At 45.2% G+C, this 25,701-nt stretch overlaps 1 protein-coding gene across 10 annotated transcripts in view; it reads right to left on the reverse strand.

The window, feature by feature from the left end:
- Positions 1-25,701, reverse strand: part of Tjp2 (tight junction protein 2) — a 131,533-nt gene that overhangs the window by 19,625 nt on the left and 86,207 nt on the right. For all 10 annotated transcript variants that reach the window (XM_029472523.1, XM_021151538.2, XM_029472520.1 and 7 more), the window contains 10 exons: positions 25,149-25,202; positions 20,398-20,522; positions 18,162-18,264; positions 16,706-17,324; positions 11,147-11,250; positions 10,001-10,154; positions 7,843-7,951; positions 7,605-7,738; positions 6,375-6,441; positions 5,277-5,427 (listed from right to left, as the gene is read on the reverse strand). In XM_029472523.1, the coding sequence (XP_029328383.1) occupies positions 5,277-5,427; positions 6,375-6,441; positions 7,605-7,738; positions 7,843-7,951; positions 10,001-10,154; positions 11,147-11,250; positions 16,706-17,324; positions 18,162-18,264; positions 20,398-20,522; positions 25,149-25,193 (1,611 nt within the window). In that variant the 5' untranslated portion in view covers positions 25,194-25,202. The remainder of the gene's footprint in view (positions 1-5,276; positions 5,428-6,374; positions 6,442-7,604; positions 7,739-7,842; positions 7,952-10,000; positions 10,155-11,146; positions 11,251-16,705; positions 17,325-18,161; positions 18,265-20,397; positions 20,523-25,148; positions 25,203-25,701) is intronic.

The following is a 25,701-nucleotide window of genomic DNA, read 5'->3' on the forward strand; positions in this document are numbered from 1 at the left end:
TTTAACTAAAAGGTAACTCCTAAATTTCTGTGTGTTCTCACGAGGGCCTGTCTGGAGCAAAAGCAGAAGATACACAAGTCTGTATAGCTGCCGTTCAGTCCACCTGCCCAGCACTTTCCTATTGGCCTCGGCTATGTGAGCACTTGCAGGAACCCTGAAGTTGGCTTGCCCTAGCTGCCTTGAGAGGCACGTGTCATAGGTTTTTCAGGTTAGAGCCCATGGCTCCTGGATACAATATGTCTTCCAGTTCCTGAAAGACTGGTACACTCCCTCAGACAGTAAAGCATTCAGGCCACTTTGTGTTTCTCTGCCTGTTCCCTTGCAAGTCAAGGAAACATGGAAGTTGGATAGGACAACTGGTCTTAGACATTAATCTTGTGTACCCCGTATAGCTTGTAAACTTCACTGTACCCTGGCAACGACAATTGTCTTAATCCTGACAACTGCCACTATATTCTGTTTCTGATAAGGGTATAAAAACTCTGATTGCTCTCAACAAAATTGTCACAGCCTCAGTCTTGCTGTGGCCCCTCCAATAGACTTGATTTAATTCCCCAAAGCCATAGCAGGTGACCTGGATCCGGTAAAGAAGCCCAGGCAACTACAAATATTGCCCTACCTTCCTTCTTCAGGTCTTACATTGCATCACACCTGACAGTCCTTCAAATGAAGAACTTATCACTGAACTGACTAGGATTTGTCATTCTGTCTGACTCCCTTCTTTTTTGTAAGTCTCCCACAGTAAGTAATAAACAGCTAACTATAACCGATGCCGAACGGTGGGGTCTATAATAAGCAGACCCGGAACCCTATTTCTTGAACATTAATTCCGATAAAACCTTGAAAGCACATTCACAGTTCAATTCAACCTTTCTCCTGTAACCCTTATCTCTCAAAAGCCATCTAACCATGGACACTAATCCTAATGTTTTTGGCTGAGGCAAGCTGATTATGAGTTCAAGGTCAGTGGGATCCTGTCTCAAAAACAAAGAAAAACGTTTAACACGTGTTTGTGAAATCGGGTGCATTAGTCTGACATGGAAGACCACGGGGCCCCTGTATCATTAAGCCGCTCGTCCATACATCCTTCCAACAAGGAGTCAACAGCATCTATCCCATAATGCCTGGAGGGGGGGACACTAGGGAAGGATGCTGTCGTAAGATAACTTAGAAAGCCAGGAAGTACTTTTAATTCACACTTTCCTGATGGCTAAAGATGTTGAGTATTTGGGGCGGGGGGAATTCTTGTCCATTAGCATTTCTTCTGTTGAAGGTTCTATTTAATTTCAGGCCCCAACATATCAAAAACATTTATTATGTTGTAGAGTGTTTGCTTGCTTCTATCTCTTTGCATTACATGTGTGTCTTTCTAACCACAAAGGTCAGATAGGGGCACTGGATGCCCTGGAACTGAAGTTCCAGATGGTTGTGAGCTACCATGTGGGGGCTGGAAATCAGACGCAAGGTTCTCTGGAAGGGTAGACTCAACTCTGAGCCACCTCTGCAGCCCTCCTGCTTGGTTTTCAATTAAACCTTTATTTTCTTAGTATTTACTTCTTTCTGAGCTCAGTATATTCCAGACACCGGAGCTCCCTAAAGACTCCTCCCCTGCTGTAAGCGGCCTCGTGACTCGAACGATGGTGTTCTGTCTGGAGCCTTTGAAGCTTTCTTAGTACCATGAGATTCCGTGTGTCAACTGTTGGTGTTATGCCTGGGCTACGGGGATCCTGTTCAGAGTCCTTTCCTGGGCCTGTAAGTGGTACCACGTCCTATATGTCCTTCTCTGGCAGATTCGGGTCTCAGGTTGTATATTGAGATCCTTGATCCATCAGGAATTGAATCTTGTGAAGAGAGAGAATGATCCATCTTCATTCTTGTACAACCGGTTTGACCAGCACTGTTTGTTGAAGACGCTGTCTTTTCTCCAGTATGTCTTTCTGGGTTTTCAATTCTATTCTGCTGGTCAATGTGTCTCTTTTCTGCCACCATCATGCTGGTGTTACTACCATAGCTCTGCAGGATAACTTGGAATCAGAGACAGTGACACCTCCAGTAATGTTTTTGTTCTCCAGGATTGTATTAGCTATCATGGGTCTTTTGTGATTTCATATGACTTTTGAGACACATCCCATCCTCAGTTTCTGCTAAGAATTTACATTGGAATTTTGATGGGGATTGGTTGAATCTAGAGATTACTTTTGGTAGGATGGTCATTTTCACAATATTAACACTCCCAACCCATGAACATTGGAGACCCTTCTAATCTTTCATTATCTTCAATATCCTTTCTTTGGTGTATTAAAATTTTCATTGTACAAGTCTTTACCTTCCTTGGTTAGAATCATCCCAAGATTTTCTTTTTCTTTGGGCCATGGTAAATGGGATTGTTTCCCTTGTTTCTTATTGGTTATGTCTGGTGTTGATATATAAAAGGCTAATGATTTTTGTGTTTATTTTGTGCCTAGATACTTGTCTGAATATGTTTAATTAGCTTTAGAAGATTTGAGGTCTTTAATATAGTCAATAACATGACGGTAAGATCCTACTACTGAAGGTGGAACATACTCGAGTCATAGGCTACAGGGAAACCAGCCGTGTACTATGCTGGAAGATGCATTATCTATCAGCTAAGGTTTTCAGCGTGCTGGAGGGTTCACTGCATGCTATCAGTGGAGAAAAGCCATCAAGAAGCCCTACAATGATAACTACCTGGCACACAGGCCCACTGGTAGAAACCAGCACAGGTTCTGGTTGGATTTAGAAACCAATCTGATACTATTAACTTGGCTAAAGCCTATGGCTGGCTCTGTCATGGGAGAACTCAGTGCTAAATTCTGCTAAGTGGAAATAATAATAAACTGACCACTAAGTTCTTATTCTTATACCTATAGATGAGTATGCCACTTAACACCAGACAGAAAAGTTTCTATTTTCTTTTTTTCCAAAACAAGATTTCTCTGTGTAGCTCTAGCTGTCCTGTAACTCGATTTGCAGACCAGGCTGGCCTTGAACTCAGAGAGCTCTCCTGTCTCTGACTCCTAGTGTGCTAGGTTAAAGGCATATCCTAGCCTACCATACCTGACTCCGAGAAGTTTCTTTATGCAGTCAATAATGACTAATTAAAAGACCCACAACCTGCAAACATATAGAAAGTAAGAGAGTGTGGGGCACTCAGCTCTGAAGAGTGTGGAGCACTCAGCCTGAAGAGTGTGGAGCACTCAGCCTGAAGAGTGTGGAACACTCAACTCTACATGGAACATCTGTACTAGATCCCCTCTCGGCAAGGCTCAGGGATCATGGAAGAGGGAGCAGAAAATAAAGAGGAGAGTGATTGCAAAGGCAATCAGCTCCTCTGTGAAACAATGTTACCATGTAAGATGCTGCCATTCTTGCCTCTGTCCCCAAACAGAGGTCACAGAACTTTGCTGTCTAACCCTCTCTTGTGTCATCTGCATAGCCTCATCTGCGTCTAGGAATGCTTTCTAGGTACACTGTAAATGCTCATATTTATCTGTTTATTTAAACATAAAAGGGCACACGGGGTTTCAGGGGTCCCTCGATCCATTTCTATGACCTTCTGTTAGGAACAAAGCTATAATTGTCAAAATTAAAACATACTTTGCAAGCTATATTTTAAAACCCTGGGGCCAGCGATTTGGCTCAATGCTAACGTTAAGGCACTTGCCACCAAACCTGATGACCTGAGTTTGACCCCTAAGATCCATGTGGTAGAGAGAAATGACTCCCAAAAGTTGTCCTCTGACATCCAATGCATGACACGGCACAGGTGTTCCTCTCGCTACCCCACCCCCACCACACACACACACACACACACACACACAAATGAGATGTAGTTTTTAAAATCCATGTGACTTAACAATCACCCCCCACAAGTGTTTGGTTTTGTTATTGTCTTTTCCATTCCAAAACAGATTTTGAAAGAGAATATACCAGCGACATCATATAAATAACAAAGAAGCAGTTAAAATAAGCAGGGAAAAGGAAATAAAAATCAAAGCAGTCATGTTTCTGTTATCTGTAAAACCCGCTGGGTTCAGCGGCGGTACAGCGAACTATACACATAAGGCCTTACCTATGAAAGGCAGAGGCATTCTCAAAAAGCCACCAACAAAAAAGAACGTGGCCAGGCTATGCTAACAGTTCCCTTCGTGTCTTCAGACTGACACACTGCAGTGGAAATAGTTAGGCCAGTGTTCCTGTACTTCAAGGTCAGACTGTGCGGTCCTTCCCAACACACAAATATCGCCTTTCATTATCTGAGCGCAGTGCGAAGGGCCGGGCTGGGTGTGCTGGGAGCCTGGGGAGGATTCAGTATCAGCTCCGGCTCACTGTGCTGCAGCTGCCTCTCTGCCCAGCTAAGGGAGATCAATCTTTCTCAGCCTTTTACAAAAAAAAAAAAAAAAGACTTTTTTACAGTCAGCTTGTGTGATTAGCAAGGCCACCTGTTGCCTGACCTCTACCGAGGACTACTGCAAGAGAAGTCAGCAGCCACCAGCATCTTCCTGGTCACCATAGTGATGGCCCAAAACAAAACAAAACAAAACCACCTTTCTAGGAAAGTTCTGACTATGGAAGCAATTCTCCTTGTCTTTAACAATGTTTTATACAGAAATTGGGTGTCTGAAAGCCTAGGTGAATTCTCCACTTCTCTTTCATAAAACTCACAGGTACTGTCCCTTCCACAAGAGAAATCGATCTGATTCTGCGACTTTAATGAGCAAGGCTCTAAACCTCTGGCTTCCCAGGAGCCAAAAGCACGCTTTCTCTTCATTTGGACATGCGCTGAGTACACATTAGTATGGGCTGGCATTTGAAAAGATTTTCATGAGTAGCATGGGAAGCTGAAAAGATGTCCTACGATCATGTGCTGCCTCAAGGTTCACTCAGGTCGTCTTCCTAGGCCCTCCCAGGACCCAAAGAAGGTCCCAGAATTTCACTGGAAAGCTTAGCAATGCTAATGAGAAAGGCTTGGGAACTCCCACTCTGGACCATATCAGCAGAGTGCAGAGAGCAGGAGCAGAGAGCGGGCAGAGCGAGCGGGCACATCCTTGTGCCTTGAGGTCTGATTCCCTGGATGATTTTGCAACTTCTTCTGCCCTCTGCTCTTGGCACAGAAATGCTTACCAGACCCCCAGTTAATGCCTTGTGGATTTTCCACCCAAGTCTCTCTGTGTGTGTACATACATAAATATAAAGAAAAACCCCTAAACTGAAAAACATCCATCAAAGCCCCTTGTAAGGCAAGGCTTCCTTACCTTCAGAATCTGGTCTCCTTCTTGCAGGCCCTCCTGCTCTGCGGAGGTGCCCTCCTGAATGCCAGCCACAAATATCCCAACGTCGTTTCCACCAGCCAACCGGAGGCCCACGCTGTCTCCCTTCTTGAACCTCACCATTTTGGTGTTAGGGCTGAAGTAGGTTTGGTTTCAGAAAGAAAAGACAAAAATATACTGTTTAAAGAGGAGGATTCTCATGGAGATTAAAGACTTTAACTATTTTCTAGCTCAGGGGGACTTTACAGTTTATACAAGTCCCTCTCGTTTTTCTCATCTGTTCTATAATTTAATCTCCCTGGGACAGTGATGGGAAATGTCTACCAGCCCACAAGAGAACAAAATACGGAATTTACCACATTAACTCATCTAAGATGAGAAAGTATGGATTTAGGGATTGATTTTAGCTGTCTGATAGAAAGATGTCCTCCCAAATGTATTCCACCACAAGTTTAGTCAAATAAAGACAGTTCAAGCCGGGCGGTGGTGGCGCACGCCTTTAATCCCAGCACTTGGGAGGCAGAGGCAGGTGGATTTCTGAGTTCGAGGCCAGCCTGGTCTACAAAGTGAGTTCCAGGACAGCCAGGGCTATACAGAGAAACCCTGTCTCGAAAAACNAAAAAAAAAAAAAAAAAAAAAAAGACAGTTCAAATCCAAGGAAGCCAGGCCTAATCCAACAACTGCCGTCTAGACACCACTCAACATGGTCCCTTCTCCCTCCCCACCACGCAGGGATCATGGCACCCCTGCAGTCTCTACTGAAGCACTACATTCTGGAGCTGCTCCACCCTTTTGGAGCTATACATCTGACGGATACAAAATATTCAAGGCAAGCAGTCAGGTAAGTAAACGGACAGATACCAACGCCCGTAAAGTTCACCCAATCCCCAAGTTTGCTCTTCTCATAGATGACTCCTCTTTCTTGTGAACATTAGGACTAAGCATTGGTTAAAAGGTGGCTGAACAGAAACTGGCCACTGGGGTCAGGGTGGAAACAGCACCACTGTGGTGGACTTCGGCTGAGACGTATGCCGAGTGGGGGATAAAGAAGGGGCATCAGAGTAATGAAGGCGCATTACATACCCATATATTGCTTCATCTTCGGGACTAGGACGAAGAAAAACTCTTGGAGCTGTTCTGGGTTGAGGAACTGTGGATTTAAAGATTTCATTTGTTTTTTATTCTATGCCTGTGAGATTTTTTTTTCCATGCACACAAACTCACCATGTGGGTGCCTAGTGCTTGTGGAGGCCAGAAGAGGGCATCAGATCCCCTGGAACTAGCGTTACAGAGGGTTGAGAGCCACCATAGGGATGATGGGAAACTCTTAACCCCTGAATAATCTCTCCAGTCCCCAGGCACTCTGCTCTGGATTTTAAGAAAGTTGAGTGTGGGCTGACTGTGCAGCTGAAGTGTGGAGCTCTGCCTCACATGCAGCACAGTGTGGATTCAATCCCCATGCCACGTAAACAAATCATAACAAAGCGAGACAAAAATCTTCTTCATCATCCAGATCCGAAGCTTGTTTCTTAATATAAAGAGCAAAACCCACGGGCTTTAAGTACAACCCTTACCGTGGTGCCACACTGCACCACCCCACCTAACAACAGCACAGCCTTCCCTGCTCCTTAGCCCACTCCTTTCTTAAACTGTGTTCACTTTTACTGAGAGAGAGAGACAGACAGACAGACAGATGAAGCTTAACTTGGGCATTTACAGTTATCATAGTTTCTCAAAGAGAAAAGAAACACCAAACACAAGGTACACATGCACGAAGCAGGGCTCTGGATAGACAGAAAATATTATGTTTTTCCCCACATATAAGTATTGATGTAGCCGGGCAGTGGTGGTGCACGCCTTTAATCCTAGCACTTGGGAGGCAGGCGCAGGTGGATTTCTGAGTTTGAGGCCAGCCTGGTCTACAGAGTGAGTTCCAGGACAGCCAGGGCTACACAGCGAAACCCTGTCTCAGAAAAAAAAAAAAAATGTACTTAGATGTACTTAGAGTTATGATGATAATCACATGGACAGAGAGCAAGAGGAAGTATTCAAATGTGTCAAAATGTGACCCATTTTGATCATATATTAGGATGGATTTTACCTCTCACATTAAGAGAAAAATAAAGAAGGCTTCCTCCACTGGACAAATTATTTTTTAAATAATGTTGCTTTTTTTTTTTTTTTAGTCACAGTCTAAGAAACATCAAGCACATATTTCTGAACTCAGTTCTTCCGATCAGTGGATCTGGGCTGGAAGCATGAACCAGCTTGTGTGTAACACACACGTACAAAAGAATGGCCTTAACGCCTCACCTGGGCCTTCTTCCTGGTACCTGGGCTCCCTGCTGGCCTCTGTGACACCCGCAGCTGTGATGTCGCCCGTGGACTTGAACGGCGTGGGAGTGGCACCCATCCTGGACAGTCTGCCTGAGGTCTCCTCTCTTGAGCTGAAGCACAGACCATGATCATGTCTCAGCAGATAACACAGTCGTGACAGACACCCAAGTACATGCACTAGTGACTAACAGAAACGGAGCCCCACCGGCCTTACCTCGGCCTCTCCTTCAGCTTCTCAGTGGAGGAATGGTAATCCTGATCAGAATACTGCTGGCGTCTCTCCTCTGGGGAAAAAGACCGGTTGGACTCTATTTCCGAGATATCTGGTTTCAAAATAAGGAAAGTCCAATTCAGTGAAATACGTAAGTACCAAAATTACACTAGTCTCCAAGAGTCGGAAGCATGAGGGAAGGCTATCAGTTTGGCAGTTTTTTCTTTTACTAAGGGATGGGGGAAAGTCTTCCTAATTTTCAGAGAGAGACATTACTGAATGAATAGAACAGTCAAATTCAGAACTGTACACTTCTCTCGGCCCACTAGCTTTTAGAGCTCTTTTAAGGAGGCTACAAAGGAGTGTCCCTCTGTTATTGCTGTAGAAATTGGTTCCAGACCCATTTTCCCAACCAAACTCAGCAGGTGATTAAGTCCTTTATATAAGATGCTAAATGTGAGCATGTAGCCTATCCATGTTCTCCTGCATGTTTTATCTGTAATATATAACATATTACAAATGCCGTATATATACTGTGGATAGAGTAAAAAAAAAAAAAGAAACCTTATCTTTCTCGACTCCACCCCCCACCCCCACCCCCACGCAGAGTTTCAACCGGTGATTGCCAGAATCTGAGGCTACAGAAACCACTCTCGCCAAGCAGACCAGTGTTCCTCACATTTTAACATGTATTCAAACCACGTGGAAATCTTGTTGAACCAAGCTGCCTGATACTGACGCTGTACATGATATAAGAAAGCGAACTATACACTACCACACTAGAGTGGTAGTGTATAGTTTAAGCACACTAGAGTTAAGATAAAGAAAGGCCTCACTACCACACCGGGTTGCCTCAATCGCTTTCCTGTCCTGTCCTGTCCTCACAGCCCAGACCAACCCATTAGACATCTGATAGACCAGAAAGGAAGTGAACTTTACAAACAAGGCAATTTGGTGCACGGTAACAATCTTAGGGAAGCGCCTTGGCCTGCTGAGCCATCTTGCCACCCCACCAGGCTATTTTCACCCAGTAGTGTAAACAGGGGACTGGTGGGAAAGCCAACTGTGGGGCCTGGGATGGAGCCACACCCTGGGAGCTTGTACACAGGATGGAAGCCCTCTCCTGAGCTATTTCCCCAGTCTGAAGTATTACAAGACAAGAGCCCATCCTCTAGATAGCATGGCTTTGAGGAGACGCATGTGAGGGAAGTATGGCAACCCTTTTACTGCCTTCTTTCTCATGTTGCTTTTCTAAAACACCCTTCTGTGAAGGTAAGGCGGCAACCCTAACTCTGCAACTCGAACACGCCACACCTGCACTCGTAACCAGGTTTTACATTACTAGCAAACATTCAGAGCTGGTCCCTGTAGTTCAACATTAAGTGTTTATCAGTATGAAAGGGCAGTTGATTCCTCCCCTTGCAAGTAATGTGTGGAGCTGGAACAAATGCATTTATCCCAGTTTCGAACCAATCAAAGAGAAACAACCAGAAACAGGGACATACATTAGTAAGCAACTGCTACCATAATACTGAGCCATTCTGACTGACTGATAGCGGCTACACACTCCATGCCACCTTCTAAAGCTCAGAATACTAACTGCCTTTGTTGTTGTTGTTCTTAAGCAGAGATGGAATTTATTAAGAGAATTTAACACAGATTTTAAGCACACTAGAGTTAAGATAAAGAAGGGGCTCATGGAAAAAGGAAGGCAGAGCCACGAGCATAGGTGTGGCCACAGCCAGTTTTTAAAAGCCTGAAACTTGCTAGGTAGACAGTCTGGCCTTGACTGTGCCTGCTGAGAGAGGGATTAGAGGCTTTTCCATGCTTGGCTTCTGTCATTTTTAAAGACTCACAAAAAGTCTACACTTTATCAGTATCTGCACGAGCACACAGCAAATGTCTAAGTGGTATGTTTAGCTCATTGGCTGGTCATGCACGCTTTGTTTATGCTAGTAAGTTTGGTTCTCAGTGGCCTAATTACCTGTGGCAGAATTCTCTCTTAGAAATCTAATTTCAAAAGATGCTTAAACAAACAAACAAACAAACAAACAAAGATCAGGAATACTTCTCCTTTTGAATCTAAGTCTGAAGGAAGGCTTCGCTGCCCCTTGGGACTGGGCTTTTTGACACCCAGCCCAGCCCAAAGGCTCCTTCTTACCCTCCACTTCAGAGTCGCTGTCGTTTAGGGCTGGGATGTTGATGAGGGTCTGCTTGCTGTCTCTCAACACCACAAGCTGCAGTTTTCCTCGAGACTTTTCTATTAACTTCCGAGCATCCGTTAAAGACATGTTCTCAGTAACAGTGCCGTTGATCTGCGCAGACGAAGAATGGCAGTGTTATTCATATGTAGGACAACTGCTTGCAGCTAAGTTCAAAACTCCTATTTTCCTGTTATAGAACTGGAAAGAACTTGCTAAGACACTCAGACCAGACTGCAGGATGATTTAATGAATGTGAATTATCCTTCAAATTAAATGTAACCACACATGCCCAGAATAGGTATTGAAGGAGTCAGAGTAATATTTAGGTTGCTCTGCTAATCTACTTAACAACCAAGTTCAAGTCTACAGCTTGGTTTACTGCTGGAATATGCTTCCTGATTGGAGAAGTTTTCAAAAAAAAAAAAAAAAAAACTATCAAACATAGCCGGCTAATGGTGGCATACACCTTTAGTTCCAGTACTTGGGAGGCAAACACAAGTGGATCTCTGAGTTCGAGGCCAGCCTGGTCTATGAAGTGAGTTCTAGGTAGCCAGAACTATTCAGAGAAACCCTGTCTCAAAAATAAACAAACAAATAAATAAATAAAACAAAAACAAAACAAACAAAAAACCCTATCAAACACATGAAGCAACTATAGATCAATGGCTCGCAGACTTTTCTTTCCTTGGTAGGGGAACAGGAACTTCGACTTTAAATCAACAGGAAGAAGAGAAAGTGTTCCTTGAGGTTCTTCCGTGATTACTAAATTAGTACAGACCCTAAGGCTTGTTTTCCCTTTTCCTTTTTACATGATTTTTAGGGGGGCAGGGGCTAGAGAGAGAGAGCAGGGCTCCCAAGTGGTGGGGAACAGGCCGGCTCTTCTGTGTCTCTCTCTCCTGTTCATATCTCAGTTTATTTTTGTTCTTATAGCAAAGATCACCTCATCAAGCTGCTCCTCCTGCTTCCACCTCTCTCCGTGGACTAAGAGATTCTGACCTGGTCTGCAGATGTGCGGGGTGGTGGTGCGGGTGGCGGTGCGGGTGCGGGTGGCAGTGCGGGTGCTGACGAGGAACACACCAGGCACACAATGCTCCATGTCCTACCTTGAGAATTATGTCCCCCTCATGAAGGTTGCCATCTTTGGTTGCCAGTCCTGTTCTGGTCATTTCTTTGATGAAGATCTGACTCCCCAGGCGGAGCCCATACTCTAGAAGACAAGCAAGGGAACACACATGTTCTCAACTGACTCAGAAAACTTTAAAATAAACAAACAAACAAACAAACCAACAAACAAGACGAGGGAGGAGCAGAGAAGACAATGTTGCAAAAATGTTAGCTAGGCAGAGGCTATGCGGTGTCTGATGCAGAATGAACACATTTCAAATAAAAAGTTGGATAACAACAGTCTGCTCTGTATCTTAACAGGAAATTGTGCTGACCCTAAGGTGGCCCACATGATGCTGTGGACATAGTATGTCTCTGTGACAGTTCACACTGCCCAGGGTTTGAGCTGGGGCAAAGTCAACGGCCTGGCAGGGAGAGTCAGCTGCACTCTGAACTGTTCTCAAAGAAAAACAACACTGCAGTTAGAAGGGATGCTCGTATTTTAATACTGCAAGTCTTCTATAGATATTGCAAGTCTTCTATAGCCTTTCCTGATTTTATTTATTAAACTGTAAAAAGACAGATTTTAAGAGTGAACTGTAGTGACTCTGAAAGCCATCACAGCTTGAGAGCAAACACATTCAGCTTTTAAATTATTATTACTAGTGTTGGACAGATAACTGCATACTTACAAAATAGTTGCTTTCTTCAAAACAAATTTCCTACATGGAGAACGCACCTTCTTGTGGTCACAAAAGTAGTAGTTTAAAAAAATATCAATTTCAGTAAACCTATTAGCCTTGGATCTTATTACAAAGATACAAAGTGCTTAGCTGCTGTGGTCCTCCGGGGTACAGTGAGCATCTGACCTTTGCAAGGCTCTAGGTTTACCTTTAACACCACAAACAACAAGAAAAAGAAGTACTGGGCACAGCTCACTCTATCCGAGGGCTACAGCATCTCTCCTGTGGATGGCTAGAGAGTGCACAGAGGGCGGAGACAAATCTGATGAACTTTTCTTACAAAGTAACATTTCACCTATCCTCCTAAGAGGATGTTCCCATGGCAATATAGGAGTATCTGCAAACAGGCTCACTCGGATCTGTATGGACACTCCTTAAATTTAAAAACAACAAAACAAAACACCAGTGAATGAGCTTTGCGACACAGCGAGGAGCCTGCTGATGGGAACTGGCAGTGGTGTTCATTCTTTTTTTTTTTTTTTTTTGGGGGGGGGGGGGGTGGGGGAGTTCAAGACAGGGTTTCTCTGTATAGCCCTGGCTGTCCTGGAACTCACTCTGTAGACCAGGCTGGCCTCGAACTCTGAAATCCGCCTGCATCTGCCTCCCGAGTGCTGGGATATTTTTTTTTGTTGTTGTTCATTCTTAATCTACGGCTGCTCCCACCTACTACAGCGTTTTTTACAAGATTCATTTTCATGTGACCACTTTCACGTGACTCACCCAGAAATAGCTAGGTTACTGGGTAATTGTAGCAAAAGGTGGCAATTTTTTTCTTTTAAAAAGTGGAATCATGAAGTAGGGAGGGAGTGGCTATTGGAATGTAAAGTAAATAAATAAATAAATAAATAAATAAATAAATAAATAAATGTGCACAGAAGTGGGATCCTGGACTGGAAAGAGGGCTGAGCAGTTTAAGAGTCTTTGATGCTCTCACAGAGGACCCGGTTCAGTTTCTAGCACCCATGTGGTGGCTCACAGCCGTCTGTAACTCCTGGTCCAGAGAATCTGATGTTCCCTCCTCACCTCAGGCACCAGGCATGCATGTGGTGCACACACACACACACACACACACACACACACGCATGCAGGTAAAACATTAATATATAAGATAAAAATAAATATATCTTAAAAAAAGGAAGGGTAAAATTGGGGCCAGTGAAATAGCTCAGTGAAGAAAGATATCAGGCCTAAAGTGAGTCAAACCTGAACCCACAGAAGGAGAGAACAGGTTCTTGGGGTTATACTATGAGCTCCATGCAAACACTCTAGTACACTTGGCCCTCACCATCGACAAAATTATACATAATAATAGTTTTTTTCAGTGGAGGGGCTGGAGAGATGGCTCAAAGGATAAGAACACTAACTGTTCTCCAAGGGACTCGGGTTCGATTCCCAGCACCTACATGGTGGCTCAGAGATATCCACCACTCCAGTTCCACTTTTATACATTCAAACAAAACAAACACCCACACACTTAAACATAAATGAATAAAATCATGGGAGGGGCCGTTTTGTTGGTGGTGGTTAAAGTGCAATCAGGCTAGAGCACTTGTCTGGCATATGCTAGGCTTGATCTTTATCAGCACCAAAAGTTGTTTAATCTTTTCCAAGTTTGTAGAACAAAATAGTTAAAAGAAAAACAGCCCATCAGGAGAGAAATATTAAGTCCTTTCTTTCTTTTTTTTTTTTTTAAAGATTTATTTATTTATTACATGTAAGTACACTGTAACTGTCTTCAGACACACCAGAAGAGGGAGTCAGATCTTGTTAGGGATGGTTGTGAGCCACCATGTGGTTACTGGGATTTGAACTAAGGACCTTTGGAAGAGCAGTTGGGTGCTCTTACCTGCTGAGCCATCTCACCAGCCCAAGTCCTTTATTTCTGTACTTAACCAAGACCAGTTATGACCTGAACAATCTCATAGGATAATCCCTTCCTTTTACTTTATTTGAAGATTTCCTTTTCTACTCCTGTGTGTGTGTGTGTGTGTGTGTGTGTGTGTGTGTGTGTGTGTGTGTGTGTTGGGGTGAGGGGATGATGTGTGGGTGCCTGTGGAGGCCAGAAGATGGCATCAGATCCCTTGGAGCTGGAGTTACAGGCAGTTGTAAGCTGCCTGACATGGATACTGGGAACCAAACTCAGACCCTCTGGAAGAATACCGAGCACTCCTAAGCACTGAGTGACCTCTCTAGCCCAACGGTGTCTCCTTAAATTATGCATCGCAATTCATAAATGCGTCTTGAATTGGTTTAATGTGTTTCTAACAGTATTTTAAATTTTCACTGCAATGGAAACTCAAAGTCCATCACACAGGATAAGTAATAGTCCATAAGATTTCTGTTTTAAGTTTTTATATATACGCATATGACAGCCAATCTTGCATGTCAACTTGACTATATCTGCAATCAACTAAAACCCAAGCTGTTGATCACGCTATTGAGGAATTTTCTTAATCATATTGTCTGAGGTGAAAAAGATACCCTAAATCTGAACTCCATCTTCTAGCAGCAGCTCACGTGATAGGGCATGGAAGAGGGAAGCCTTGGCTTTGTGTCTGCTTGTCCTCACTTCCCCAGGCCAGCTCATTTTCCCCTGTTGTTACAGCCAGATTCCAATGTAGACTAAATACCTCCAAGAGTCTAGCAGACACCAGACTGCTGAGATAAGACATCTAGTCTCATGGACCGTACAGCTACCAGATGCTTGGCCTGTCTGTGACTTTCATGAAACCATCACTGTTAAGACTAACAGGACACAGGTTGTGACCACTCTAATGAATTCCTTCACATTCACGTGTATACACACACAGACACAAATGCAGGCACACACACAAGTTCATTCTATCGGTTCTGTTCCTTTAGAGAACCCTGACTCGTGACTCATACAAAGGTGTCTCTATAATGCCTGATACAGTTGTTCCTATGACCGGACAGAAAAGAAGCGGCAAAGGAGGAACAGGAAATGAGGAAAGCTTTTAAAAGCAATGTCCCTCAGAATGAGTCAGACTTCTTGGAAGGAGGTCTCCTGCCAGGCACTCTCCTTCAAAACTTGTCTGTATTCCACCTTTTGACCTGGATCTGGCTTGGGGACCACTGAAGGGCCATCTCCTCACTAATTGCTATGAAGAGTCGGTGAGATCTTCATGTCCCCAGAGCTGCTGACAAGGCTGTTCCTTCCTCTCCTCAGCAAGGGTGCAATCTCTGCTTGCATCCCCCGCCTCATGCTCCCAGTACCCCATTACTGACCTTACATCACTCCAGTTACCTAAGTAGGAAAACCTTAGAAACCAGACTCTTTTCATTTACAATCTACTACAAAATACAACTCCTGAGCTAAAGAACAATGACTCCTTCACTTTGCCTTAGGGGCTCTACTCCTTTGTCTTCTTTGACTAGTAATAGAATCAACTAGACAAGGGTTATATTATAAGAAAATTGAAAAGTAGGCAGACAAGACCCCAGACTGGAAATGGCTCAGCTTCTGTTCATCTCCTCCCTTCAGATCAGCCCAGGGTGAATCCTAGCTTCCCCGCTGGCTCTGCTGCAGCACCCTCCTATATACGAACAGTACTAACAGCGTCACTGCACAGAACGTAATGAATCCTGGATGGGATTAAGTGTGCCCACGTCTCCAGGAATGCAGTGTAGAGCAAGCCAACTAAGCCAGAGCCAGCTTCCACATACATACCAAAACCCGACCTGTAACACAGGAACGAGGCCTCCCACCTCCAAGGGTCTTAGGAGGATTAAGAAAGAGACACCATCCCCAGCCTAGAATAGAACTCCATCAGGATAAGCTTCAGCCTTGTTTTCCCACACTGAGAAGCACCAGGCTCACCAGCAGAGTCCGTTCACACACCAGACCCCATAGTTCCTGGTTCCGGGGCCTGGTGGGAGACTGAGACTCCTCACTTTAGCAAGTGTTGTAAGATGTGTGATCACACCGTGAACCCCTAGATTGTGTTATTTACGGAAAAGCCCTGTTTCGATCCTTACGGGGTGGCTCGGCTCTTAGCACACACCTTTAATCCTAAACAATGAAGGTAAAGTTAGTTTGTAGAAGGAAGCACCCAAGTTTGAGAGTGATGTCTGATTGAGAGGCAAAGTGATGAATCAAAAGAAAGATTGATGAATAGGATCCGCCCACTCTCACAAGAAGAGAGCAAATCTGGAAAGCTACTTAAGGGGCCGTGCAGAGAGAAGACAAAGAAAGGCAGTTTTACCGGGACAGTTTTACAGAGACAGGCTGCAGAGAGAACAGGCTAGACCCAGGTGAAGATAGAGAAAACCCGAGAAGGAGAAGGAGGCAGAAGATTAGAACGGACCGCCAAAGTAAGTGTGAGGCCAAGCAGAACAACTCAGTAAGAAACTTAAGAGAAGCCAGACTGAATCAGTCAGGTTGGAGAGGAGTTGGAGCCAGAAAAGCTGAGTTGAACCAGCCAGCCAGGGTTCAGAAAGAGCTAGAAAGGGTGAGCTTATTCAGCAGTACGTCTCAGAGGCTGAAAACATTCTAGGTCTAGATTAGACTTGTACAGAGGCTAGAAGCTTAGCAAAATCACTTGGGCGAATGAAAGTTACATTTACAAATAACATGGAGGAGAAGAACATCTCTTAAGACCTGGCTTTGCCACTGAGAAAACTACGTTCAGATCAATGGACCCTTCTGCATCTCTGACTCTCTTAAGGCAGTGATAACTAAACGAGTCCATAGGTGCTGGCCAATTCAGGTTGACACTGAACACTGGCAGAAGCCAGGGGAGCACCAGGTGATGCTGCTGCAGGTACAGCTTGTATCCCCACACCATGTGTGCCTACCTTCATTTGCTTTGCTTTTGGTTAGAAGGACCCCGATGGGCCTGTCGGGATCATGTTGGCCCTTGTGTTCATGCCGTGACCTAGACTCGGGGCTGGGGCTTCGGGAATGTAGGTGTTCTCGGCTGCGGCTCCGTTCATAGCGGGTCTCTGGATGGGCTCTACGGTCATATGATGGGCTGTAGCGGCCTTCGTAGTCGGGTTCATAAGCTTGGTGATAGGAGCGCTCATAGTCTCGGTCGTAGTCCCTGTCGATGCTACGGCCACGGCTGTGGTCCCGGGACACAAAGTCGCGGTCCAGACCGCGCTCCAGGCTCCGGCCACGGCTGCGCTCACGGCTGCGCCCATAGTCTTCCTGGTCCAGGCCCCGTTCCAGGCTCCTGCCACGGCTGCGCTCCCGTTCCCTGCTCTGTGTGCGCTGATGGGGTCGCCCCCTCTCCCTATTGCCCTCCCAGCTGTGGCTGAGCATGTCGTGGCTGCTGTGGCGACTCCTCTCACTGTAGCCGCTGCGGAAACTTCTGCCATCAAATTCTTCAATCACTTCAAAACCTCGGTCGTCATGACTGAGAGGGGGGCTGCCCTGCAGTGGGGCCACCTGAACCTTCCGGGGCCTCTTGACCACCTATTCAGACAAATAGAGTAGATGATGCGGGGTGGTACAGCGACACCTGGGAGGGCAGTGGGCCTGGATCCTGTTTTAATTAAAACTGTCAGTCTCTAGTCTCAATGTGTGTGTGTGAGGAGGGTGGGAGGGTCATACAAAAACAAACCAAAACAAACCTACAACAAACCTTAAACATCTGTATCCCTGACAACCCTCCAAGTCCTTGTCCAGATCCAAGAACAATAAACCTCACTAAGTTAGAATAAGAGAAAGATGACTGCGGTAATGAATATAGTGCTTTTGAACACCTCCAAATCCACTTCTGACCAAGTAAGCAAAGCTCCAACGGCTCTGGTCAGTTCATGGATGTCAAATGAACAGCCAGGAAATGAGATGTTCTGTATATAACTGCTGACATTCCTGCACGTGTTACAGGAAGAGGAGGGGGGAAAGACACCCCTTCTAGATTAAAAAGGACTGAGATACGGAGTGGGCATTAGATGGTACGGCACAGCTACCAGTGTTCTCAGGATGGCCCTATTTTTTTTTTCTTTTTCGAGATAGGGTTTCTCTGTATAGCCCTGGCTGTCCTGTAACTCTGTCCAAATGCTCAGAAGCAAACGGCTATTTTCTTTGCACACAGAAAAGAAATGCTCTAGAGTTAAAGTCAAGTCCTCTGCAAGAACGATATTGGTGCCTAACCACAGAACCATCTCTTCAGCACCTTTGTGTTCTGATAAAAAAAAAAAATACATTTTTGAAGTTTTTTTTAAATTTATTTACGGTTTACGCGTAAGGATGTTGGCTTGCAAGCATGTACCGACCACACTGAGGGCCATCCCAGCCAGGACTTACGATGGCTGCTATCTTCCCACTTTTCCTAAGCTGTTGAACGGCAAACGAATGGAGCACATCTTCCATGGGGGTGCCATTGACCATGACCACCCTGTCATTTTCTCTGTAAACACAAAACAAGCATCAGTCATCTTGAACCCCGGAGAGCCAAACAGAAGCAGCAAATGAGCCCGAGAAGTGTACTGAAGGGCTCAGGGTGCAATGGCTCACAAGTCATGCCAACTTGGTCTGAGAGTTCTTCAGAAGTAAGAAACCACAAGCCACACACTCGGCTTCTGGATGTTTATTAAGAACCACCATGTTTGTGTACAAGGTCTGTCTACCCACACCCCAGGGTCACTCCAGAAAGCATGAATCGGCATGGACAGCAATAGGAATTCAGTGACTGTCCTGTGCAGTGCAAAAGGCCCTCTTGTAAGCCCTGAACTAGGCACATATTCATCTGGGTAATGTCAGCAGGAAAAGAGGTCGAAAGCTTGCCTCAGATTCTTTTACTATTTAGATAAAGGGTCTCATGTAGGTCAAGCTGGCTTTTAATTCACTGTTTCGCCAGCCATGGCTATAACCTACTGATCGTTCTGTGTCTGGCTCCATCTCCTGAACACGCAGACTGCAAATCAAGCCGGGTTTCATTGCCTCAAGTTTCTTGAAGAAACTTTAAAATCACAGAATCCTATTATTTAGGCTCACTCAATGTTAGCTTAAAATTTTATATTACTCTGACTAAAAGACTAATTTTGATAGGACTACCAACTACAGGAAAAGAACACAGATTTTAAATCTCACACAGATACAACTTTTTAATGATCTGGCTGATATACCAGAAGTTACCTTTAAACTCTTTCCCGATAGGATTCAGAACCCATCTTTTAAAGTGGGTTATCTCTTCAGAACAGAAGGCTGACAGTTGGATAACTTGGGTTTAACTATCGTGAATCTTCCTATTAAAATCTGTTAGGGGGAGAGGGGCTGGAGAGATGGCTCGGCGGTTAAGAGCACTGAGGTCCGAAGGTCCTGAGTTCAAATCCCAGCAACCACATGGTGGCTCACAACCATCCTCGTAACAAATTTGACTCCCTCTTCTGGAGTATCTGAAGACAGCTACAGTGTACTTACATATAATAAATAAATAAATCTTTAAAAAAAAAGAATCTGTTGGGGGGGATATTCGTTAGGTTTTTATTTGGCGTGGGGGGGGGGAGGGGGTTCTGCTAACAATTAACCCAAGGCCTTACTTAATATATGCTATGTACTCTACTACTGAGGTACATCCCTAACCATCTTCATTAAATTCTAAAACAATGTAGGTTGGATTGAAAAGCACCCAGAAAGTTAGTAAAGCCCTCTCTTAGTGTGGGGAGATGTTTTCAAGAGAATTAAGGGGTGCTAGACCCACCCTGAATGTGGGTGACCCCATCCTACGTGCTTGAGGAAATAAAGGAGAAAGACAGAAAGGACAAGTATTGCCTCCGTCTTTCCTGCTCTCTGCTGCCCAGCCACCATGTTGTTAGCTGCTCCGTTCTAGCACATTCCCCTGGCCACAACAGACTAAACCCTCTGAGAGGGGGAGCCCAAATAAGTAAGTGCTTCTCTGAAATTATTTTCTCGAGTGTTTTGTCACGGTGATATAAGCTACACATTCAGAAATGGTTCCCAGCGACTAAGGATGTAGCTAAGTCGGTATGCTTATCTAGCACGCATGAAGTCCTGAGTCACTCCCCACACTGCATAAACTGTGTCTGGTGCTGTAGATCTGTAAAACCCAGCACATAGGAAACAGAGGCCAAAGAACTAGAATGCAAAGTCATCCGTGTGGGGATTTGGGAGACCAGCCTGGGCTATAGACAATGTCAATAAAGTAAGGGGGGGGGGCACAGGGGCAACAGAACATTTACGAGGTTCCAAAGCTCACAAGTGATCATTCTAGCTTCCTATGGGAGGTGGGAGGTTCCACACACACGATGCCCCTCTTCTATCTAAGTCTGGATGTTCCCCTAAGTTCCTCTCCATGTGCCCATGGCGTATCGGAGTCTGGCCAGGTCTACATGAGACCCTTTCTCAAACAAGCAAGCCACAGCCCTATGGCATATCTTTATGGCTAGTGATTGTTAAAGCAGAATGCATTAGCTGTGACCCTGATTCTCACTTCAGACTAAGTAAGCACAGGCATCCAGAACGCCCCTTATCAAGTGTCAGCGCGCAGGGCTGCCAGGGGGCGGGGAGTGAGGGAACTTACTGAAGCAAGCCATCAGCGGGTCCACCTGGGAGCACATCTGAGATGACGATTGACGTCTCCCCATTTTCAAAGTGGGGGTTGTCTCTGCCTCCCGACACGGCAATTCCAAATCCTCTTTTGGAATCCTGCTCATCAGAATTAGACGAGGGAAAAAAAAAAACAGTATGAAAAAAAAAATCCTGCCGTAAGTGGCTTTCAGGATTTATTACAAGCACTCAATAAAAGAAAAGGTCAAATCAATAACCAGAGACAGCTCAGGAACAGATGGGCTTTACAGAAACAAATGAGAAACAAAATAAAGCGGCATGCACACAGTGGTCAGCTGACAGGGTCCTAAAGGGAAACTGCTTATCTAAGGGAGCAGCCTCGTAGAAGTCGGAAAACACTGACAGCCCAGGCTGATATTATCACAGGAGGCAGGAGAAGGAAGGCTGTCTTTTGTCTAAACGGGGGATGTGCAGTTTTAATGCCAGGTAGATCCATTCACTGCCTTGTCTGATCCGAGCTGGAACGACTTCAATAAAAATGGATTCTGTGTGAAAATGTATTTTAAAGTCTATCTTCAACTGCATGTGGCCATGCCTGTCAATCCAGTACTTGGGAGGCGGAGGAAACAGAATCAGGAACCCAAGGTTCGCCATGAATCCATGGAGTACTGGAGTCTGGCCAGGTCTACATGAGACCCTTTCTCAGACCCACAAGCAACAGCACTACGGCATATCTTTAAATTCAAGTTAGACGAGACAGCAATTGCATCTTAATTTAGAGTGAAAAGAACTTCATTGACTTTTTTGTTTTTTAAGATTTATTTATTTATTATATGTAAGTACACTGTAGCTGTCTTCAGATACTCCAGAAGAGGGCGTCAGATCTCGTTATGGATGGTTGTGAGCCACCATGTGGTTGCTGGGATTTGAACTCGGGACCTTTGGAAGAGCAGTCAGTGCTCTTAACCACTGAGCCATCTCACCAGCCCCCTTCATTGACTTTAAAAATGAAACCTAAACAGGGAGCTGGTGTTTATGGAGCTGGGGAGCTGGGGCTCAATGGGGAGATTCTCCCGTGGACAAAGAAACTCGCAGCCAAGTCTGACAGCCCAAGCTCAAGCCCGGAAACCCACGTGGTAAAAATAAATCACGCCCACACGTCCTCAGACCTCACAAGGTGCCATGGCATGAGTATGAGAGTACATACATGAATAAAACATTTAATAAGATAAATAAGTAAAAAGCTAGTATTGTGATCTTGAAAGACCAAAGCATTAAAAGCGTCCCAGTGTTCAAACAAGATGGGAAGTAAAGTCTTATTATCCATCAGTGGTTTAGCAAGGCATACAGAGGAACCTAGGAAATGCACCATCTTACTTCAGTGTTTAAAAGGCTAACCCACACAATAGGGACCGATGACATAATCCCACATCAGGATTGATGAAACAAAGCTATACTCAGAATAAGAGAAAATCTTTATCCAAGGACAAATTGGGGGAGGGAGAGAGGGAGCACTGCTTACAATCACAAACCCGCCCAGTTGTCTCCACATGGCTTTGGATTTGCCAGCACTAATACATGGGACCTGGTTTTAGAAAGAGGCAGCTCTATCTTCTAAACCAAGCCTCAGATCCCTTCCTTTTGTGATCTGTAGACCACATCTCAAGGGGAACATGATCTCTGGTTTTAAAAAAAAAAAAAAAAAAGGCACAGATGAGAATGAGAGAGATGTCTGGAGTTAAACGGGCAAACAGTAACTTAAGAATCTCTGATGACTGATCTAGAAGGTGGACACTGATCCGGACACATGGACACTGGTCCAGTGATGGAGTTCTAAGGACCAAAGGAAACTTCTCCCTTTGAGGAACTGAGCATCTTTCTACAAAGTGGCAGAACTTAGACAGATTCGAAGCAGGATGATCTCTGTGGAGCCCAGCTAATGCACACTGATACGCACAGCTTGCTGCCAGGATGGGGGCAGCTTGTTTGGATAAGGACTGTAGACCACAAGTGGACTGCCTGTGAGGCAGGGCAGAAGCAGGCTTGCCTAGAGTGAGACCATGTTCGAGTGTATGCGTGCCTCTGTGTGTGTGTGTGTGTGTGAGCATGCACTCGAGTGTGCACACACATGTGTTCAGGAATGAGGGCATGACTGAGTGAAGTTCCAAAGTAGTCAACCCAAGCAAAATGACACACAGGGTGGACTAACAATACCTATCTATTATTATCAGGATAGAAAAAAATGGAAATAACATGTATTTATTAAGAAGCAACTACACGTCAGCATCTATGGAATAAAAGAAGCTGCATGTATTTCCTCATGCAATCAAAAAGGGTAACATCTGGAGCCAGGTGTGGTGGTGCCACTCAGGAGGCAGAGACAGAGGCAGGTGGATCTCTGTGAGTTCAAGGCCGGCCTGGTTAACAAACAAGTCTAGAACAGCCAGGGGCTCTGTTACACAGAGAAACTCTTTGTCTTGAAAAAACCAAAAGGGGGCTGGGAGAGTGACATCTAGAGATGACTCCCACCTGGAGCCATGAGGCACCGGAGGGGAATTGTCTAAGACATCCCTAGACAACAGAAGCCTGGGTACCACTAAGTTGAGCAAGTCAGTGGTGGAGGGATGGAAGAGAGAGAGAGAAGCTGAACTGTGTGTACACAGTGGAGAGAGACAGAGCTAGAGTCTTGCTAGCGTCCAACTTGACCAGCAAGAACGACGCTGCAACAGGATCCTTCTGCACACGTTTATTGGGAGAGCTTGATTGTAGAGGCGAAAAAGACCCTGAGCCCAGCCCTGGTGCTGCTTTATATAGGCCTAGGAGAGGCGTGTCTCACACCCGGATTGTGTTGTGCTTGGTTGATGCTTACCACCTCATTTGCATTCCTACATCTGATTGGCTACTTTCTCTCTCATCTGATTGGTTAACTTCTCTCTTCTGATTGGTCAATTTCTCTCTCATCTGATTGGTCAATTTTGGTTAATTCTCAAAACCTCATCTTGGCAAAAAACTTTCCTGCCTATGTATGCGTGGTGGCCAGCAGAAGCCTGTGCCACTCTGCAACGGCACATGTGATGTGAATAACTGGTGATGCCACCTGAGGGCATGGTGAGCTCTGCCAAAGGCCATGTTTGGGTCTGTGGCCCTGCAGCAGTGGGACTCTGTGACCAACAAAAGCCATCAGATATCTGCCACCTAAGGCCGTGCTGATATCTGAGGGCTGGGCAGAGCTGGCCCCACCCCTCACTGGCTGCAGCACTCAGGAGAGCCGGTGTTGAGGTGTTGAGAGGCAGCACAAAACTGATCCTGGTGGTGGGGGACACAGATGAGCCAGCCCTGAGGGCGTGGCCTGGGCAGTGTAGGAGAGCTGGGCCCCAATGGCATGGGCATGGGAGAGTTGTCAGGGTGACCACTCAGCTGCCACCCAGGCTCAGAATCAGGGCTTTGAGCTGGCCCATCCCAAAATCCACCCCATTTAAGAACTGCTGGAGCTCATGACGGAACCGATCTTCCAGAACCAGAGCCGCAGGACCTCCACAGCCCAGGGCAACAACCGGATATCCGATAGGAGTCCATGAAGATCCAGTGTTGATAGTGCAGCAGAAGCCAGAGGCCTCCAACCAGACCAGTGACTCACTGCAAGGAACATTTGCAAGAAAAGCTGTTTGGGCAAAAGGGTTACTGTGTGACAACACTGTGACACACCACAGCTTCCACAGCAAGATTTTGTGTTCTTTTCTTTGTGGGGGGATAGTGCAAGAGCAGAAGGCAGATGTGGAGGGATGGGGAGATGAGAAGAACAGGAGTGCATGGTATGAAATGTACAAAGGATCAATAAAAAGTTTCTTAAAAAGTACAAGGTAACATCTGTGGGGTGATTTTAAAAAACAAAAACAAAAAAATATGTACTGTTCTACTTTCAATCCCAAGCAAAGAGTAAACAGAAACTTTTTGTGTGGAGGGGGTAGACTTGTGTGTCACTGTATGCCTGTAGGGGTAGAGTTGTATGCCATTGTGTGTTGTGCCTGTGTGTCTGTAGGGGTAGAGTTGTGTGTCATTGTGCGTGCGTGCATGTGTGTGTGTGTGTGTATGGAGGGGGTAGGATTGTGTGTACACTGTATATGTGTGTGTATAGGGAGTAGAGTTGTGTGTCATTAGTGTGTGGAAGGAGTAGAGTTATATGTACAGTGGGGGGGGGTAGGGTTGTGTGTAAAGTGTATATAGAGGTATAGTTGTGTGTTATTGTGTGTGTGTAGGGGACAGATTGTGTATACTGTGTGTGTAGGGGCAGAGTTGTGTGTGTGTGTGTGTGTGTGTGTGTGTAGGGTATATGGATATGTATGTAGGGTATATGGGTGTGTGTGTGTGTAGGGTATATGGGTGTGTATGTAGGGTATATGGGTGTGTGGGTGTGTGTGTGTGTGTAGGGTATATGGGTGTGTGGGTGTGTGTGTGTGTGTAGGGTATATGGGTGTGTATGTGTGTGTGTGTGTGTGTGTGTGTAGGGTATATGGGTGTGTATGTAGGGTATATGGGTGTGTGTGTGTAGGGTATATGGGTGTGTGTGTGTGTGTGTGTGTGTGTGTAGGGTACATGGAACAACCTTGGATGTCACTCTTCAGGCACCATCCCCAGCCAGTTCCAACAACGCCCTGCCCACCCCAAGGAGACTAAAAACAAAACTCGGTAGGCAAAAGTGAGTAAGACCCATGAACTGTGAAACAGGGAGCCAAGAGGAGGATGCAGGGACCACGCAGAACTCACCTTCTGCAGGGTCACGGTGTACTGCTCCCATATCACCTCCTCCATGCCTGGACCCTGCGAGACGACAAAGACGCCATGAGTAACACGGAGCACCCCAAAGCCAGAAACCCAACATTAACTAGGTATGCTTCTGCACGGCTCCAGCTCACACTCCGCACGTGCTGCCTATAATCATATACAACCTTCTAGGAAAGGATAGTCTCCTTACAAAGATAGTAAATGAAAGACATAGTGAGAAGCCCTAAAAGGGGAATAAGTGTTAAGTTCTGAGTGTTTTTACAACCACTCGGAAACACCACTGTTAGGTGTTAATAACATCTTATTTGGGGCCAGTGAGAACCAGCGCTTGAAAGCTGTCCTCTGACCTCCACATATGCACCATGGTGATCACAGATTCATGAACACACATGCACCTTAAATAAAATGTAACAGAATTTTAAATGCATTTTAAAATATTTTCCATTTCTCTCTCCTGTCAAAAATGCTCTTTTTTTTTTTTTAACAACTTAAAGAAACCCTTGGCCTTGTAATCAATAGGAGGGCAAGCCGAGTG

The sequence above is a fragment of the Mus caroli genome, chromosome 19, assembly GCF_900094665.2.
Source record: "Mus caroli chromosome 19, CAROLI_EIJ_v1.1, whole genome shotgun sequence".
Classification (NCBI taxonomy): domain Eukaryota; kingdom Metazoa; phylum Chordata; class Mammalia; order Rodentia; family Muridae; genus Mus; species Mus caroli.